The sequence below is a fragment of the Centruroides sculpturatus genome, unplaced genomic scaffold (assembly GCF_000671375.1).
Source record: "Centruroides sculpturatus isolate CEXI.00-Female unplaced genomic scaffold, Cexi_2.0 scaffold699, whole genome shotgun sequence".
Lineage (NCBI taxonomy): Eukaryota > Metazoa > Arthropoda > Arachnida > Scorpiones > Buthidae > Centruroides > Centruroides sculpturatus.
This window is the reverse complement of record NW_019385003.1, coordinates 23,409-42,649: the sequence shown is the minus strand read 5'-3', so window position 1 is coordinate 42,649 and position 19,241 is coordinate 23,409. Positions and strand designations below refer to the sequence as shown.

At 30.3% G+C, this 19,241-nt stretch overlaps 1 protein-coding gene across 1 annotated transcript; it reads right to left on the bottom strand.

The window, feature by feature from the left end:
* Window positions 1-5,218: 5,218 nt before the first annotated feature.
* On the bottom strand, window positions 5,219-11,013 carry LOC111633248 (protein FAM136A-like). Its single transcript, XM_023377786.1, has 3 exons — window positions 10,892-11,013; window positions 8,603-8,743; window positions 5,219-5,474 (listed from the first exon to the last, which is right to left on the bottom strand). The coding sequence occupies exons 1-3, from the start codon at window positions 10,976-10,978 to the stop codon at window positions 5,262-5,264; spliced, it is 441 nt and encodes a 146-aa protein (XP_023233554.1). The 5' UTR covers window positions 10,979-11,013; the 3' UTR covers window positions 5,219-5,261.
* Window positions 11,014-19,241: the final 8,228 nt, after the last annotated feature.

Genomic DNA, 19,241 nt, shown 5'->3' with positions numbered 1-19,241 from the left:
GGTCCTGCCACTAGGTGTGTTTTATCGGACACACCGCCGATTCAGTCTAAACCCGAAGTTAAGGCGCGAGGGTAAGAGTCACTCCAAAATCCGGAATGATCCTTTCAGGAGGATGAATGCAAAGTCAAATACAGTAGAGCGTCGTTTATCCGAAAGCATTCCAGTCGGCAAATTTAAATTTTCGCTAGTGCTGTGGCGCTGCAATCTTCGGCTATTTCTTGGGTTACTCAAATATTTTACGTTTTTGATACTAAATTAACATCTGAAGTATNTAAACACCTGCTCAAGCTATAAAATCATACTCCGCAATGATTTGCTATCGCGATACAAACAGCAACATCTTAACTCCAGCTAATTAACTATTGAATCATCAAAGAACAGGTTGCTTGCTAAACAAGCGGTCAGTAGGAAAAATCTTAGCTGTTCGCTATATGAACCCGAACCTGAACTAATTAGAGATGCGGTACTAGAAGTTTGCCACCAAAGGTATAAGAAGCGACAAGAGCATAAAGATTGTGCAGTACTGTTAATGGAAAAAAGAAGAACAGAGTACTGTAAAATAACATTAACTACTGTAAATTAGGTAATAAATGACTTTTTAAATTAGTATTATAGTGTCTGTAATTATAACAGCATGAATGTACAGTACTATGATAAAGTATTTATAATTACATTTTAATCATGAATTTTTCTGGGTAAATAATCTGGGTTTTTAAAGTCCCCATCTGGGTTTTTCCCATCCAGACCCAAGTTTTTTCATATATCTCGAGTGTCAACCCTGATGAAAGGTAGCGGAAGTTACATTTTTCTCAGTATTTATAAGTTCGCTTGTATACGGTGAAAAATATGATCATACTTTGTATACATATCTCGATAGGAGTAAATTTTATACAATGACTTATCTTGAAAATTTTATGTCGAATGAGACTGTTGTTCAATATCTTCTTGCGTACGATTTCAAATCGACTACTGTTATCCAGCCGATGTATCATAGGGTACGTTCGTAAAGTCGAACGAGTTAAACGAGAATGACGTCATCGTTATTATTATTTTGTTAGACTTTTCGACCGATTCGTTTATTATAACTAAATGGCTGGTTCTAAAATCGAAGATATAAATGTTGCTAGTTCAGCCTTATCCGAAATATTTTTCTTAGATTGCTTCGGGTGGACAGATATTTCTATCATTTCACTTTTTAATTAACAATTTAAACACTCGAGTAGATTTAGAAACATCAATATCGTCGGCCGCCATTTCCTTAACGAAGTGAACTAACTCTTTTTTCTTCTTTTAATAGGTTAATATGGAGATGTTAGACGTGTAGGCTCTTTTTCCGACACGACCTCACTCATTGGTCAATGGAAGCGACCGGTGCGAGTGACGTATAATCAGGGCCGGATTAACCCACTTTAGGGCCCTAGACATTTTCTTCTTATCGGGCCCCCTCGCTCACAAGAAATAGAGCACACAAAAAATATAAAACAATAAATAAAACAAAACTAAATAATGTGAANACCTAAAGCTAAAATAAAAGTTTTGAATACTAAAAAAAAGGTGAACGGCTTGCTCGGTGCCCAATAATGAACAATAATTTGAAATAATTCAATTTTGTGTCAGGTTGGCCTCCACTAGGCCCCCCATAACAAAACTCTGGCTACGCCCATGTTTAGGGCCCTAGACGTTTTCTTCTTATCGGGCCCCCTCGCTCACAAGCAATAGAGCACACAAAAAATATAAAACAATAAATAAAACAAAACTAAATAATGTGAAAAACTAAAACAAATCTTAAATTTTTATTACTGTAATAAAAAATATTTAATACACAACAATAAATTTTAGTTTTTCTAGAAAAGTTTAAACAGTTTGTTTATAAATTTAAAANATTCGAACGTCTTTAACCTGATGATGGCCCATGAAATGGGTTGAAAACGTTTGTTTAGCTGATTAAATGTGCGTTCTCAGTATTAAGGTGTGTTGACTGTATATAATATTTTGGCATATGATGATTCTTGGTGTATGATGCAGTGATAATGCATAATATTCCGAAAAAATTCATCTTTCTTACAATAGGAAATGAATCCGTTATTGCAGCCCACCGTTGCTGGTGCACCATCAGTAATTATTACTGATAACTTGTGTAAAGGTATATTGATTTCTGTTGAGTAATTTTTAAAGATATTATAAATATCTTCACCCCTTGTTTGCTCTTGCATTGATAGTAACTTTTATAGTTCTTTCACACTAAAATCACTGAACACCATTCTTATCATTACTGCCAATTGCACTGTATCTGATATATATGTTGTCTCATCTAATTGTAATAAGAAATACTCACAACTCATCCTAGACTGCAATTTCTTACAAACTAAACGTTCCAAAACGCTTGTATCGTTAATTCAAGTTCGGAGTTCGATTTTTTCTTGAGAAAGGTCATTGAATATGACCGAAAACGTTAGAATTTAATAAATACGGCTGCATATTTAAAGGTATTCTTGAGTGTGTTTAGAAATACATTCTTCCAAATCATTTTTCAACTTTTGACATTGTAAATCTGTTGAAATTGACCGGATTCTTCTTGTACTGTACTTGTATTGTTTGATAATGGCAAATCTTGTATTGATGAAATAATTTCTCACTTATTAGAAAATCCTTTAAATAATGAATTGGCTCCAATGAGAAATGCCCCCCTTAATTAATTCACTTTCTAAAAATGTTTTTTTTTTTTTTGCCAACAATTGAGAAATCTTATAGGAGCAATAGTGGCATTTTTATTTTTATTTACATGGCTGGTAAAAAATTCTTGCTGGGTAGATAATCCCGATTTTAGTTGACTAAATTTTCTTTTTTCAAACTTGGATTTAAGCAGACAACTAACTTTAAAAGAACTGTGATTGGTTTCGCAATGACGTTTGATGATGTTTTTTTTTTTGCCACTGACACAATACTGTTGTATATTAAGCAAATACATTTCTCTTTACTTTCAATAACAAAGTAGTCTTCTTCCCAATCCTTGTTAAAATCAGAGGTTCGTTGTGTTTTCCTTGGATTATTCATTTTGGGGTAAAATGTATATATATATATATATATATAACACAGTAGCATGTGATGACAACAGTATGAGTTTACAATGGGAGCACGCGGTGACAACTAATACCATACTACTAATACAATAGAGCCATTGGAGACACGATTATAATAGGAGTGATGGATTAGACAGCAGCCAGTGAATTCCTTATGTGTTCTGTTTTACTGTTGGTTCTGTAGCAATGCAGAGCAATCTTCCTCAATAATATCCCACGAGTTATTTGGTGTTCCGAGATGGGGGCTATGTGGCGACCTTGGGAGTGGTATTGGAGATGTTGGGGAGCCACATCCAATAAGAGTATATGGACTTCCCAGATGTGCTATATACCTATCTTTAAACTGTGAAATAAATTGTTGTTTCCTGAATTTTCAACATGTTTATCCTACCATCAAAACAATAAACAACAACAAATATCTTCAATCATATTTTATCTTTTTAAGTAAGTTGCATGTTCATTAAAAAGTTTTAAGATAATGCTACCTTTCTGATTTAACAGGTAAATTCAACTCAAACTGGGTATAAGTAAATGAGCATCCGCCTCAAAGAACATCACTCTCCCGTCATTAAAGAGCTTGCCACCACGGCATTAGCAACCTTTGCCACCGACCCCCACATCAAGGTATGGTACATTTTGACCAACACACCTCCTACATAGCACCTCCCACAAAGAATGGATTAGATGTTTACAACAGTTAGAAGTTTACAAAGCCATGATAAAAAATGCAGCTATCAACTTAAGAGAAGTAGTCTCCTTCCCCTCTACGTGAAAGTTGTTCTATAAAGTTTAGTCTCCCTCTGTCCTTTTAGCACATGAATGGCAACCACCTATCCTGAATAATTCTTCTGTTTAAATCATTTGTTTTAATGGCTGCATTTGAACTGCAAAGATTCTTTAGCCCGACAAAGACCTTTCAACAAACGTTAGACGCCATTTTTATCTTATAGATTTATCGCGTAGACGGTGGCTCCTCTACCGGATACATACGGCTCTAACGAAAATGAATTGTAGTTGCTGGCTGTTATTTTCGTAAACTGAAAGATTTGTTGTGTGTCGTTGCATTTNTCTATAAAGTTTAGTCTCCCTCTGTCCTTTTAGCACATGAATGGCAACCACCTATCCTGAATAATTCTTCTGTTTAAATCATTTGTTTTAATGGCTGCATTTGAACTGCAAAGATTCTTTAGCCTGACAATGACCATTCAATGCAAGTGAAATGTTTGTTTTTATAAAGATTTTTGTAGTTTCTTGCTGGATATTTATTATTAAGTAAATTATTAAATCAGAAGCAAGATTTCTGCTATATTTGTCTAGTTTACCCAAATAAAATAGCATTATGATTATCCAATATACATTAAATAATTTCTGATATGTCTTAAATTCATTACAGATAAATTTAATATCATTGGAAAGATTCATGTAAAATTCTCAAAATGAAAAAAATCATTTAATTGCCTTTAACACTTGAATAGGCACCAGTTTCTTATATTCTTCTCGGACAATGCCTTTGGCATGTGTAAACCATGTACCGTACATTACATTTCTAATTTTGATGTAGCCATCCCTGATAAGTACTGTGGAATTTTTAACACTCAATTATTTTTACACTTTGTCATGTAAATAAAATTGTTTAAATATAAAAAATGTTAGGTGATTAGATGATCTGGGCCATCTCAGTGATGTATAAGAGTTTTTAGAAAAAATTCTGATACTATTAAGAATTATAAGTTTATACTACATTTTATGCTCAAAATGTCTCCAAAAATTCTGCAAATTTTTCCTTTAAAATTACTTTTTTTTATCAGGAAGTATAGTGAACTGTGTTTAGACATGTGAAGTAAACCCAGAAAACGCCATTGTTTTGTTTGTATACAGAAAAGCAACATGTGGACAATCTGCCAAGATACCTCTCAGGAAGATTTTCTATGGGAAATTGGCCCTATTTAGGTGTTACAAATGTAAAAAAAAGCCTGTTTAGTAGTATGGGACTATTATATTACCAAAATCTATGTAATTTATTAACAAACTAACAAATCTGATAAGAAAAATTGTCATTTAATTAAACAACAACTAAATTTTAGGTTTAAAACTAAATATTCTTATATTTTATAACAGAAAATTTATTAAAGATTTCTATTAAAAAAAAAAAAAAATTAATTTCTAAATATTCTCTCTGTGTTAGCTGGTCTCCGAAGAATAATTTCCTTTACTTAACATCTCTCTCATCTTTTTGAGTAGAGTAGGTAACAATTCGACGTGTGTGTCGGCACACTTTCCGATGCAGTCGTGAAACTGAGACTCGAATGCTTTCATGTCTTTCTCGGAGGGCGAAGTGCTCATTTTGTCTTGAATGTTGTCCCTACATTGTAGTACGCAACGTTCTATTCTTCCCTGAAATAGATCAACAATTAATATATTAATTAGTTTGCTAACAAATAGGAATAAATCATTTATAAATAATTTTAGTCTAAAGTCTAAACAATTGCTTTAATTAGCAAAATATAAAATTCCACTCCAGTGCCAGCAAAATAACACAAAAACTCTAAAACATTTTTGCCCATTCATAGACCATCATCAGAAATTATAATGTTTGAATTTGGAAAATGTTCTAACAAATAAATTACAAATTAAAATTAAATTTGAAACCCGTCGGATACGCACATTGTGCTACAACAAGCATATCCAGCGAGACAGCTACGTCATCTTTCTATAAGCCTACAAAGGAAGATCAGAAGTGGTTGAAGACTTACCAGTTTGTGTGTGTATGAAATGGTCGGCATAATGTGACAATATCTATTCAGACAATTACTTTTTGACATTTATTTTTGTATTTACTAATCTTGATTTGAACTTCATTGAAAGAACTTTCTTAATTAAAATTACAATGAAATAGAAGTTAACTTGAATTATAGCATTCCTTGATTTTCACAAGGGTCATATTAAAATAACTACAGTGGAACCTCGGTATACGACCTTAATCCATTCCTGATGTTTGGACTTATACCGAATAGGATGTATACCAAACCAACCTTTCCCATAAGAAGTAATGTAAAAATGATTAATCCGTTCTCATGTAATAAAAAAAATGGCTGGTTTTAAAGATCTCGCTTTCCTGGCTAGTTCCTGCTTGATTTTTCATGAGATCAGCATGTATCTTTTTAGCTTTCTCGCAAATAATTGCTTCCGATACTCTGTCGCCAGCACACTGTTTTTCAGTTATCCAAAGCAAAAGCAATTTCTCAACATGATCTAATGTCTTTGATCCTGTTTAGAAATTGATTTAACCCCTTTCGCAATGTTAGCAGATTTAATGTCATCTTAATTTTTCACAAACGTCGATATCATCGTTCTCGGAATACAGTATGCAACAGTTAAATCTTGAACACGCATGCCACCTTCATATTTCTCAACAATCTTTTTTTTCAGTTCCATTGTGATTCTAGTCATTTTTTTAGTTTTCTGTTGCTTCTCATTTGCCTTTTTGCAATTCATGATTAATAAAAATAAACTCTTTACAAATTAAAATCAGAAGAAATTTAACAAAGTTATAAACTGTGGCACCACAAACATCTAATCTGATCTAGTATACTAATAGTACTACTTGTTCATAGATGGCGTGTATAATTGAATTAAGTCATATATCAAACAAAAGTCGTATACCGAGCAAAATTTGTTTCGTCCAAACAGGACATATTCTGAATTGGACATATTCTAAAGCAGATGTATACCAAGGTACCACTGTATTTTTTAAATATAAATAACAATCAAAACCATTTAATTAAAACTTAACATAAGTATCATCTACATAAGATGTAAAACAAAAACAAAATTGCAATAAAATGAGATTATGAGATGAGTAATTTAAAAGAAACACTTTTTTTTTTTAAACAAAACATGTAACACGATGTAAGATAGTTTGAATTAAATTAATTCATTAATATTCCTCTGAAATAATTATTCAATTTGTCCAATTCTACAGTAAGATGCAATAATTGTAGAAATATTGAATCAAAACTTTGATTCCTATTTTGTAAACAAATTGACCAGATTATTAGACCCAAGGTGTACCTACATTGGAGTGGAAACAGAGAAATCTGGCCAATTGTATATCAATAATTTTAATAATCAAGCAGAAGTGTCATTTGAGTAATTTTAAATAACATCATTAGATTTCATGTAAAAAGTTACATTTATTAAGACTATTTTCTGGTCCTATAAACAGTTCCTCTCTCTATAGCAGACAAAGAGACACATTCAGAAATATAGATGATGACAACGAAGTCATGTTCTCTAAGTAGAAAATTGTCTGTGATGAACAGTTCTTACTTTTCTCAAAATTGCTGCTCATCTGACTAAAACTGGGGTGGCAAATCCATACATCAATTTGTAAAATTGCATGTAAAAAGACTTGTAGGCACCAAAGCTTTAGCATTCTAACAACTATTTTAAAGAAAGAAATGAATATATTTTAATTAGAATTTAAAAAACTGAAATGAATTGAATATAAAATCAGAATGAAAAACCTGAATACAATGAAATTATATTCAGAAACTGAATGAAAAACTAAATATGAATGAAATTAAATTGTGTAATAGTTATATAATTTATATAGCATTTATTTCATTGGAATGATTCAATTGAAATAATTTTGAAATATTTCATATTGTAAGAGTTATAACAACAGAATATCTACCATTTATATTATGAATATTACAAGTAAGCACAGGATATACTTTATTAATTTTCTGTTTTGACTCTTTCTGCCCTGTGGAACTAAGAGGGATATTTTATCAGGCCCATAATTAGACAGCCGGGTGGTGAAGGGCAAGACCCGATTAAAAAATTATCGTGTATGAATTTCTTCAACTATTATTGTATGCAACTTAAATTTTTTTGCAATTAAATCATTAACTTGCCATGACTGATAGCACTGTACAGTCAAAACAACAGTAGACTGTACTCTAAGTGGAAACTGTAAGTTAGAAATTCTGCTTAAAATATACTAAAAATTCTTTTATACAGTATGGCCAAAAAGTTGCTTCCCAAATGGGGGTAATCGATGTTCTTATTGTTTCAGGCACAGTAACGACTGGAAGTAATCATGCTGACCCCTGAACGCTGAGTGGAACTTCCCAGTGTTGACAGAACAATACGGGAAACTGCACAGGAATTCCATTATCATTTTCCAGAACCTTTACATCAAGCTGCTGGCAATATCCTAGCAAAGTTTAAAAAAATATTCAGTATCCTGGATGCACTAGTCAGTAACAAATGAAGATTTTCACACAGGTGTTTGAATAAAGTGCAAGTGAGTCCCTATTTGATAAGCAACTTTCTAACCACACTATAAATATTATTCGGTAGTACTTTTAGCTGTAAGAGTTCATTTGTAGCATATGTAAATAATTAACGGAATCATAAAGTTTAATAAATAGGAGCATTTACTAAATATATATTCTTTTGAAAATAGCATTATTTTGATTGATTGTGTGAGTTTTACTGGCGAATAACATAATTACCTGATAATTTGTTAACTCGTTTTCAACGTAACTTTGTGCAACCGATACATTTTTAGAACAGTTTTGGATGCATTGATGAACTTCCTCCATACTTGCCGTATTTAAATCGCAACACTTTGCAGCACATCTATGCATGTCACCCTATAAAAATAAAGTTAATCAATCAATGTAAATTTTTATTGAAAATTTCTATCTTAAGATATTACATAAAAATAAATTATCTGAAATGAAGAACTGTGTGAACAAATTAAAATTATACTATAAAAATGTGTTTTTATTATATTATTAAAAAAATAATAATTTTTGACAAATATAAATTAAGAATATTTGAAACTCAATCCTCAAAACTCTAGATGAATATAAATATTTTAAAAATAATATGTTCAAAAATCATCATGAAAGCATCACAGTGACATATTAGTTTACAACAGTTTAATATATACAAACATGCTTGAAAATTTCCTACTAATCCCCTTTGCTTTCCCTCAAAATTATATAAAATTCTATATCAGTGATATACAAACTGTAGATCGTGACCCCAACAGTGTTGCAAGGAGCATTTTGTCAACCACATAAAAAATTTCAAAAATAATAAAATGTGATATAAAAACAGAAAAAAAAGGAAACAAACCAACTAATTGGTAATTAGAACTAAAATATAATTTGGATCGTATCAAATTTCTGTCTAAAAAGATTGCGGAACACCGTCTCATACCATTCCCCTATTATCAAGAAACATTCTTGCATAGCTTCTGGACATGTATTCACGTAAAAGCCACGCCACACAATGTGGCTCTTCCATGCTGCATAATTGTAGGGATGGTTTATACAGCCTTGTTCTCTATATCAGTGCTTCACAAACTTTATGTTCATGGATCAGCTTTTTTTTATTCCAATTCCTTGCAGACCAGTATTTTTGTAAAATTAAATAAAAATAATTATAAAATAGACAGAATAGTACATATGCATTTTTTTTTTCCATTTTGATTTTTAGGATAAATTAGTTAAAAGAAAAAATATAGTAACAAAAGTTTAGTCCTAATAATTTTTTCAAAATGGGTTTGTGGGCCATTTTAAGTAATTTCTGGGTAATTTTTATTGCTAAATATATTGTGTTTAAATAATAAAGAAAAATAAAAGTCATAAAATATGTTCTTAAATAGTTTATCAACATAATACATAAAATTATAAAATTTTAAGTAAAATCAAATCATGGCCGGGTAAACTTTTTGCCGACCAGCACTGGTCTGCAGACACAGTTTGAGTAGCACCACTCTATACAACATAATGCTACATGCAGTAGGGCTCTATATTTAACCAATAACTATCAAGAAAAATATATTAAAACTAGCAGATGAGTCTGACGGTTTGACTTTTTTGCTCCTATGGGCATGCTCTACAGCTCTGTTAAGGGGCTCAATTTGAGCTCTGAATGAAACATTTGGGATCTTATCATGGTTGTAGACATTAGACCTATAGGATCAAAAATGTCAAAGCAATCCTTCATAAGATACAGCCCCCAAAATTGGGTCACATCGCTCTGTTAAGACTGTGTCATTTAACTATTTAGCCAACATCGAGTAGCCCACGTGACTGTTTGTGGAGTACTCGACGTTATATAGGTTTAGGAGGTGTGGGACTCGCCCCACCCAAGTGCCGAAGTACAGCAATAGTGAAGACCAAAGTGCACAACTACATGAGGAGCCTCAGTCAAGGCGAGCGATAGCAAGCCTTGACGATGCGGAGCATGGAAAATAGGCAGTATACTGATACGTGTTAACAACTAACCTTTGAAGGCAAATATCTCGTGAAGACTACAGGTATGATTCCTTTGACTTTTCTACTATACAAGAGGGTCTGCATTCGAGAGGTTCAAAAACCCCTCATTAGGAGCTTGAATCTTACCTATTAAGATCCCAGCAGCGAAGATTCACATCTGCAATCTTACCCATTTAAAAAATAAGAAGGTGATAAACAGTGAAACACGTGCAATCACCTGTTTCCAGTGTTAACGTTCAAAAGATACGAAAGTACCACTTGCGCCATCTATCGTTTTCGAATATTACTATATTTTAAAATTAAAATAACAGAATGCCTGTAGATCGGAACAAGTTTCATTTATTTACACGAATCAGTATTAAATTATCAGTATCTTATATATTTATTGTATATTATCTGTACACGTGGTTCGTACTTTACAACTTTTATCAGAGTATTTATATTTTAAATAAAAATAGACAAATTTAAATTAATTCCTAAGTATATAAACTTTACGAAAAGTTTACTTACTTGCATTTTTCTAAGATGAGACTTATCTAAATCCTGAAGAAGATTGTTTAACGCCGTTTGAACACGAGTTTGAGCTTCGTGCGCCATCTTTCAAAATTTACATCGAAGAATTGCCATAAAGGAATTTCCAAAAAATAGCCCAAAATCCTAAATTAAATATTTAAAAATAGTAGTAATTATTTTTAAATTAAATAATGAATTTTTATAAGAGAGTAATAAAAATTAATGAGTATTAATTATTTTTCGATAATATTAATTTATGTAGCACAGTGCGTAAGTATTCTATGGTTGGCTTCAATTTTGGCAATTACGTTTAGGTTTGTTTTTAAACTTTTTCCGCCCTGTGGGCATCTTTCTAGTAAACCCATTTTGAGTTCGGCCAGGCCCACAATGGAGTGGCCTAGCGGTGAGGTTACGGAGCCCGATATATCCGGACGGACCACCCCCGAAAAATTCCTGGGGATTTTTTCGACCCGTCCGGATTCGAACCCGGATTCCCCAGAGCGGTAGGCTGCCACCTTAACCGCTCAACCATCCGGCCGTCAAGGAATGGGGTTTTGGTCAACATACGACGAAATTGCACGGATCATTGGACAAATATCGTTCATTAGTTTCTTTCATATTTGCAGAATATGCTAGAAGTTACGAATTTTCTGTTGTTTAGGTCTTTGGGCGCCCACATATCGGGGCACTTGAAGTGCCCCGATATGNTAACGAAACGGCAAAAGTAAACAAATTGCACCGTGGGCCGCAGCCATCTTGTTTTCGAGACGTCCCTCTCCGTTTCCCTTGTTAATTTACCCGAACTTCAAAATCTAATTACGAAATTATAACAGAAATAAAACATTTGTTTATTCCGAACAGTCGACAAATTAAATTACGATTAATAAACCTGCTAAATTTCGTGTAGAGTCGCGACCGATAGAGGCGACGTCGCTTCGCTCGTCGCTTCATGTTTATATATCGATTGCATAATATAAATATTACTTTTACTGCTTTGTCGCGTGTATCCTGAATTATGAATGATTCGTTATCTTATTTCCATTAAAAACATATTTTATGTGTTTTTTCCTAAGCCAAACGCACGCGAAACGTTGTTAAGTGCGTGCATTACGTTGTAATCGTATTGTACGTTGCCGCGCTTCGTTGCCCATTACTGTAAAACTTAGAAAAATGCGCATTATATATTAAAACGTGAGGATTCGGTTTGTTGTTCGTTGTAGAACGTGTCACTGATCTAAATTTTTGAAAAAATATTATTATTATTACCCGCGAAAAAAGCTTGCGCGGAACTACCGCGAGAATGACGTCTACTGTTACTTTTGATTACACAACATGGCGACTGGAACCGGTACATATACGTTCTGTTTTTTTTATTCGTGTTTTTATTTATCGAACTTTAATGATTGTTTTTTTTTTAAATAGTTTCCGTTTTAGGCTACTAGTTATTCGCTTCCAGCTAAAGTTATAAATAATTAAATACATATATAAAAATTCTAATACAGGCTCGTAACTGGAAACGAACGTTCTTTGACCTTTCGTACTTACGTATTCAATTACATAACTTGATTTTTTTCGTTTATGTGTAGTTTAGTCGATGTTGATCGGCAAAAAATACAGTTTAAACCACTTTAAAGTCCATTATTTTATCGATTTCCGAACTAAAATAGCTCCTCTTTCGATTAATCATTATCTACAGGCAATGACAAATAAATGATTGCACAATGAAAATATTATTTTATTCTAAGAATGTCAGTCGAATAATTTATGACCAGATATTTTAAAGTTTAGACCCCTTCTGGGGCAGTGTGGTATGGGCGGAATATTACAATTTTGAGGTCTACGTTAGATGTTTAATGTTATTTTATTTTATTAACCGAAAGTGGGCGTCATTTATATGTTAACCTAGGTTTGTATTAGATTTAGCATTGCTTAATATCAGTTACATAGTGTTTAAGCTGATGTTGCAGATTTAAATTGTTAACTCGTTTAAGATCTAAAAATGTATATTTTGGTAGTTGAGGAATTACTAATGTGTATTGTAAGTCGTCTTGCAGTGTTATGAACTTTCGGAGACGAGAAGATAAACTAGTCGAACGAGAATATAAAAAAACATTATAAAAATGCATTGTGTCTGAAGTTCATAATGCCGAAGGAACGTGTTACGATATGCATTTATGAGAATTGGTGCGAGTTCTTGATGTCGATAGATTGGTAGAGGATTTCTCGTATCAAAGTGGTCTTCCGACTGCACGAGATTTAAATATCCTGCGTAGAAAGAGTTCTTTTCAACAAAATCGAGGGATGAATAAGCAATTATATTGTTTAAGAATCGTGGACTATTAGTAAATAAATTGAATGTATCCCCTGCTGATTATTTTTATAACTCTTCTTACGTTTGCTTTTGAATAGCTATTTTATATTTTTTTGTGATGAATCGAAATTTCTTTGTAAAAATTAAATACGAATTTGCATTCTAACTATCAAATATATACAAGTTGCCTGCGTGTAAGTGTATAGTGTTAACTGAATATTAATTGATTTGTAAAATATTTATATACTTGTGAAGATTTATTTTTATTTAATATGTAACTTATATTACTGTTCACATTTAAATATTATATTCCAAAACCTAAAGATGGCTGCCTAACTAGACAAAGATATTAGTTTATATTAAAACCTAAAGATATTATTTATTTATAGTTATTAAACTAGTTAACTACCAGTTAGAAATCACACTTTACATATTTATTTAGTATAAATTTACTATTTAAGTAAGTATATGTTAAATCACATTTATCTGAGACTGGAGTTCATTTTCCATTACTTTAATTATTACCACTAAGATTAATTTAATTATTGGCATCTCATTGCTTCTCCGATCTATATTTTAATTCATTTAATACACTAATAGGGCGAGTATTAATTTAAAAATGAACAAGTTTGAGGCGAGCAAAATCGGGTTTCTCAAGTTCAATGATTATAATTATATATTTACGTGTAATTTTATTGAAATTGATAGAATATTACGTAAATTACAATGTAAGGTCACTTTGGTTTAATGCCAAGTTTGACAAGTGAAGTAGATAATTATGATTAAAAAGAAATGACAAAAAGTTTATAGTTTTATTTTCAATTTTAAAAGTTCTTTGTAATTTCTTACAGTGTCTGCTATTTTTAACAAAATGAAATATATGTATATGTTACTAGCAAATGACAAATAAGGTCAGGTTAAATTTAGACTGTTCTGTTTGAAATTTCAAATTTATAGCTAAATTTTAAATATAGTTTAAAATGAATTGGCTAGGAAAGTTTAATTTGTTTCCAAACAAAGTTTATTCTTCCGAAGATATGTTTGATCGATTGCTAAGGAGGAAAAATAGAAGTTTTATTTTTGTCATTCTTATGGATTGAAATGAAAGTAATTTCAATTTTTCGATTTTCTATTTTTATAATCCAGAGTTTTAAGACAAAAACAGAATAGATACTTTTTATTTTATAATGAAGACATATGGAAAAAATTATTTTAGGAATAAACTCCTTCAATTTTGATTGCTTCTCACTCTATTTAATTAAGTGATTGTAAACAGTTAAGCAAAATTATGAAAACAGGAGGTGAAATCTTTCCAAAATCAAATTGAAATAATAATTTTTAAATCATAAATTATTTTTATCTGATATGTAAATTTTTAAAAACTTATTACTTGGAGGGTTACATTATTGAGAAGTCAATTTCTTTATTTTTGTCAAAGACACTTAGGGAGATAGAAACGTAACTCATATTATCGTAAATGAATTATTTAATCTCTTCACAAAATAAGGATAATTAAGTGGCTGATTTATTTTTAATAAGGAAATAACATTGAATCTAAGTGTAATCCATTCGACAAAAGAAATCGAGACCAGATATTGATCTCAAGCGACAACTTAACCAAATTCTAAGAATTCTGTCAATATGCTTCAATCATTTTGTAATCAGTAAACAGTTATTTTGCCATCATATGAGAAACTTTTTACTTTGGAGTCTATTTTTAACCAAAATAATGGATAAGTTTGTATTTCTATCGTAGAGTTTATATGTTTTGTGAACTAAGTAGTTAAAAGCTGATACGTCACTTGAAAACAGAAAAAAGAAAAAACTTGGCACCATATTTAAATAATAGTATATTCATTCTTATTTTTGGCTTTGTTGACAAGCAGTTTGAATTTCCTTTTATTCAAATACATCAGCAAGTGAAGAAGCAAACAGCATCCAAGGTATAAACTATGTAAAATGGATATTTACTAAGTTTCAACTTACAAGGACTAAGATTAATCATTTTAAGAAGTAAATTTATTATATTTATATTATATTTTTTCGATTAACTGTTAAAAGTTAAATACAAACTATTTGAATCCAGCTTTTATTAAAAATTTCATCCAAAATCTCAGGTGAAATGACAAAATCATATTAAAAGGAAACGTTTTCTATGGCTCTAAACAGACACATTATTTATGAATTAGGATTTATGTTCTAAATACATTTTTTTTTTTTTTCTTAGTTTTCGATCCATCTTATGTGAATTGCTTTATTTAATGTAACTTAAAGCAGAAGATTTAAACCAAACTTTTAATGTAACTGTATAATAAAAGTGAATAAATTGCTGCAAAGAGCCTATCAAATCTGACTAACGGTAGTTAAAAATTGTATGTAGCATTATGTAAAAGTTTGATATAATTTTTAAAAAATATTAGCTGTAATGATATCTTTTTACATTTTACATACAGTATAAATGCAGCTTTATACATGTATAAAGTTATTTTATGAATATTTATGTAAAATAGAAAATTCTGACTCAATACACTATGACTTTTACTTTTGAGAATGTAGGGTATACCGGTGATACTAAACATGCGTGATGCAATGCAGTTAGAAATTGTTGTAACATAATACTAGAGGTTGTGTAAATGGGTGTGTAATTCAATACAAAGTTCTACAAGGAGATTACATCTAATACAATTCTTTAATTCCTAAAAATCTTGGGTCTAATTCTTGTAGTTTCTCAGAAATCTTCCAGATGAACGGATGGATGAGCAGGCCGTGAATATATAAACTTTTATATCTTTATTAATATTTAAGATTGTGTTATCATAAAAATTAGATGTAATAATGTAATTTTTATGATGATTTATTATTTTCTAAATTATTATATTAACTAGATTGATGATTTTAATGGTGTTCTAATATCATTTATATTATAAAAATAGTTTTATATATGTATTTATTAATTGTTTAAATACGTAATTACTATATGCGGTCCAACTATATAGCCTATTGTTTTGTATTCATTAAACATAGTTTTCCGATAATTGAAATTAATATTTTATTAAATAATATGGTACGGTTGGCACTTATTCTGTGTTAAGTATGTTTAATAATTAACTTGAATAAATTTATGGAAAATTGTAATTTGCTGTAAATTTATTTAAGTTAGTTATTAATAATTTATCATAAATATTGATTAAATTAATGTAATGTAATTTTAAAGTAATACTTTTGTTCATTTTATACATAATAAATTCAATTAACATGGAATATTTATAGAATATTTTAAAGCATTTGGTATGTAATTTAATCAAGAAAAGCTGCAGCTGTTTAATCTTTTTAAACATGTACTTTATTTATCAACGTTAATAGATTCAATAGTTAAGATAATTATATAAACAGCTGTTATTTATTATATGAGTAGTGCTTGTTCTCCAATCTAAATTAAGGAAGACTACTTTCATAAAATGATAATTAAAGTTATATTGAAGTAACTTTTTCTTTCTAAGTAATTATTTTATCTTACCCAATAATCGTTTTCTTTTTTGCAGATGAGATGAAAGAATGGCCACGGCGCGGTTGTGTACTGCATTATTGCGCCGACATCTAACTCAGGTTGTGAAGACTGCGCTTCTTTTATTTATAGTCTCTTTCTTATGGCTGCAGCTACGAATAGTTAGTTACAAACCAGATTTCTTGTACCGCAATGCAAAATACGGAGAATTGGATAGTGCTTTCTTTGCGAATTTTAGTGCAATCATAAACTCTGTTAATCATACTATGCCATCCTCATTATATGAATTAAAAAAAATAATACAAGAAATAAATAAAGAACAAAAAGTTTTAAATATACAGAAATTTGGACCTTTGCTGTATAAAGATGTTGTTATCGTTGTTCAAGTTCATAATAGAGGACAGTATCTGTATGCTCTTATCGAATCGTTACGACAGGCCGAAGGAATCGGACAGACTTTATTAATATTTAGTCACGATTTATTCGATCCCGAGATCAATGCTTTAATTCAACAGATCGATTTTTGTAAGGTAAGTATTATATACAAATTTCTATATAATATAAAATTACTAATGATAATAAGTAAATTTGATGATGACTTAAATATATATTCCAATTAAAGTTTTAACAACTAAAATAAATTCTAAAAATGCAAATTTTTTTTTAAATATGTGATAACCATTGTGAATTGATGGTACGTAAGTGCAGAGTAGGTTAGAACATTAGGGATTTTTTCATTTTGGCATGAAAACATAGAAATAAACGAGAAGTAAAATTACATTATAGAAAAATTAATGTCATATTTAATTTAAAAAGTTAAGTCACTATTTTTAATGCTAAGAGTTGTTCATGAATTTGGAAATAAGAAATTTTCCTGTTTAGTGCTTTTGAAAAATATAAAAATCCAGAAGTTTTAATTTGAGGGGAAAAAAAATCAGTTTTTAATTCAATTTAAAAATATTTCTTTCAATTTAATTTTAAGTTATTTTTTTATTTCATAATTAAAGCATTGTAAACTCTTAACATCTAGCATTCTAATCTATTAAAGTACGATAATTGAAAGTTTTTGATGACGAAGCAATTTATAGTTTTAAAAATTTTTATCCTATTAAAAACATTTTATGATGTCCTTTTTAAAGGCTAAATTAGTTTATATTTTTAATAATAAAAAGTAATTTTTTCTATACTAAAATTGATTTTGTTTTTGTTGAATTTTGTATTTAAAATTATTTCTCAATGTGTTCTTATATTGTTTAGGAGTTTTAAAGTTATTTTGATCTATCATTTGATACATTTTTCAAGAATATATTTTTGATTACTTATAACCATTTAGCTTTTGACACAGTGAGAGAAACTTCTATAGGAGGTGAAGTAGATTACAATTGCTATAAGGTGAACTCTATATAATGCAATTGTTTTCAGAGTTCATAGAGTTTATCCTCTTATAGAGTAGGTCGTGAGATATATTAATGATTAACTTGACATAAAGATCAGTTGTATGAACTCTATATAGCTGGTTCTTTACAACTATGTAGATCATATGGTGATGAATTAATATATGTATACAGTATATATATATATATATATATGTATTTTACAAAATTGTCTCTAATATTTATTTTTCCTGAATTTATTAATTACAAAATATATTAAAGCTCAGTTTGATTTTTTAATGGAGAATTATATGATAGACCCTACTTATAACAGCTCAACTATGAATCTTTACTTAATCTTTTTAATATATTTAGTTTACAGCAATTAAAACAAATTAATTTAGTTGAATTTCTGGATGATGATTTTATTTTTATAAAAAGCAAAATTTTATTATCCATAATCTTTTAGAGAGAATTTTCAAAGAAAATTAAACTAAATTTAAAAAAAAATTCCTAAGATAATTATGAATTTCTATTGTTTACCTTCTTTTCAGTATATAAACAAGCATAGCCGTGTAAGTCAAGGTCACTGTGTCATTAACTTAAAGGTTAACAACAAAAGAAATCTGCTTTTTTGACACGGAAAGATGATATTCAAAAGAATTTAAAAAATGTAAATCATTTCGTAATAATAAAAAAATATCATTTGTATCTTTGCTTTCCCAGCTGTTAATACATAACAGAGGGAAAGTATGATGATTGATCAAAAAATNGTTAGTGGCATTTTGTATGCGAGTCACAATTGTAAATGTCCAACCTAATTCCTATCCAGTGTGGGAGAAAATATATATATATATATATTTATATATATATGTATATATATGATTTTCTATCTTTCCTTCTTTCTTTGTTCTGTGTTCCTTTGTCTATACTTTCTGGAACTTTGGTCCAAGTGTGGGTGGTCGGTGACCTAATTAGGAGACAAAGGATTAGAAATAGCCCAGAGGGCAAGTGAGAGACTAAGTGAGTACTTTGGACCTAGAAGAGGGAAGACCGTCAGAGAGAGGTCTCCAGGTCGGTGTTGCTTCGACTGAAAGAGTCACGAAGAGCACGTAAGAAAGAAGTAGCTTTGATAAGGACATTGGTAAGCCAAATATA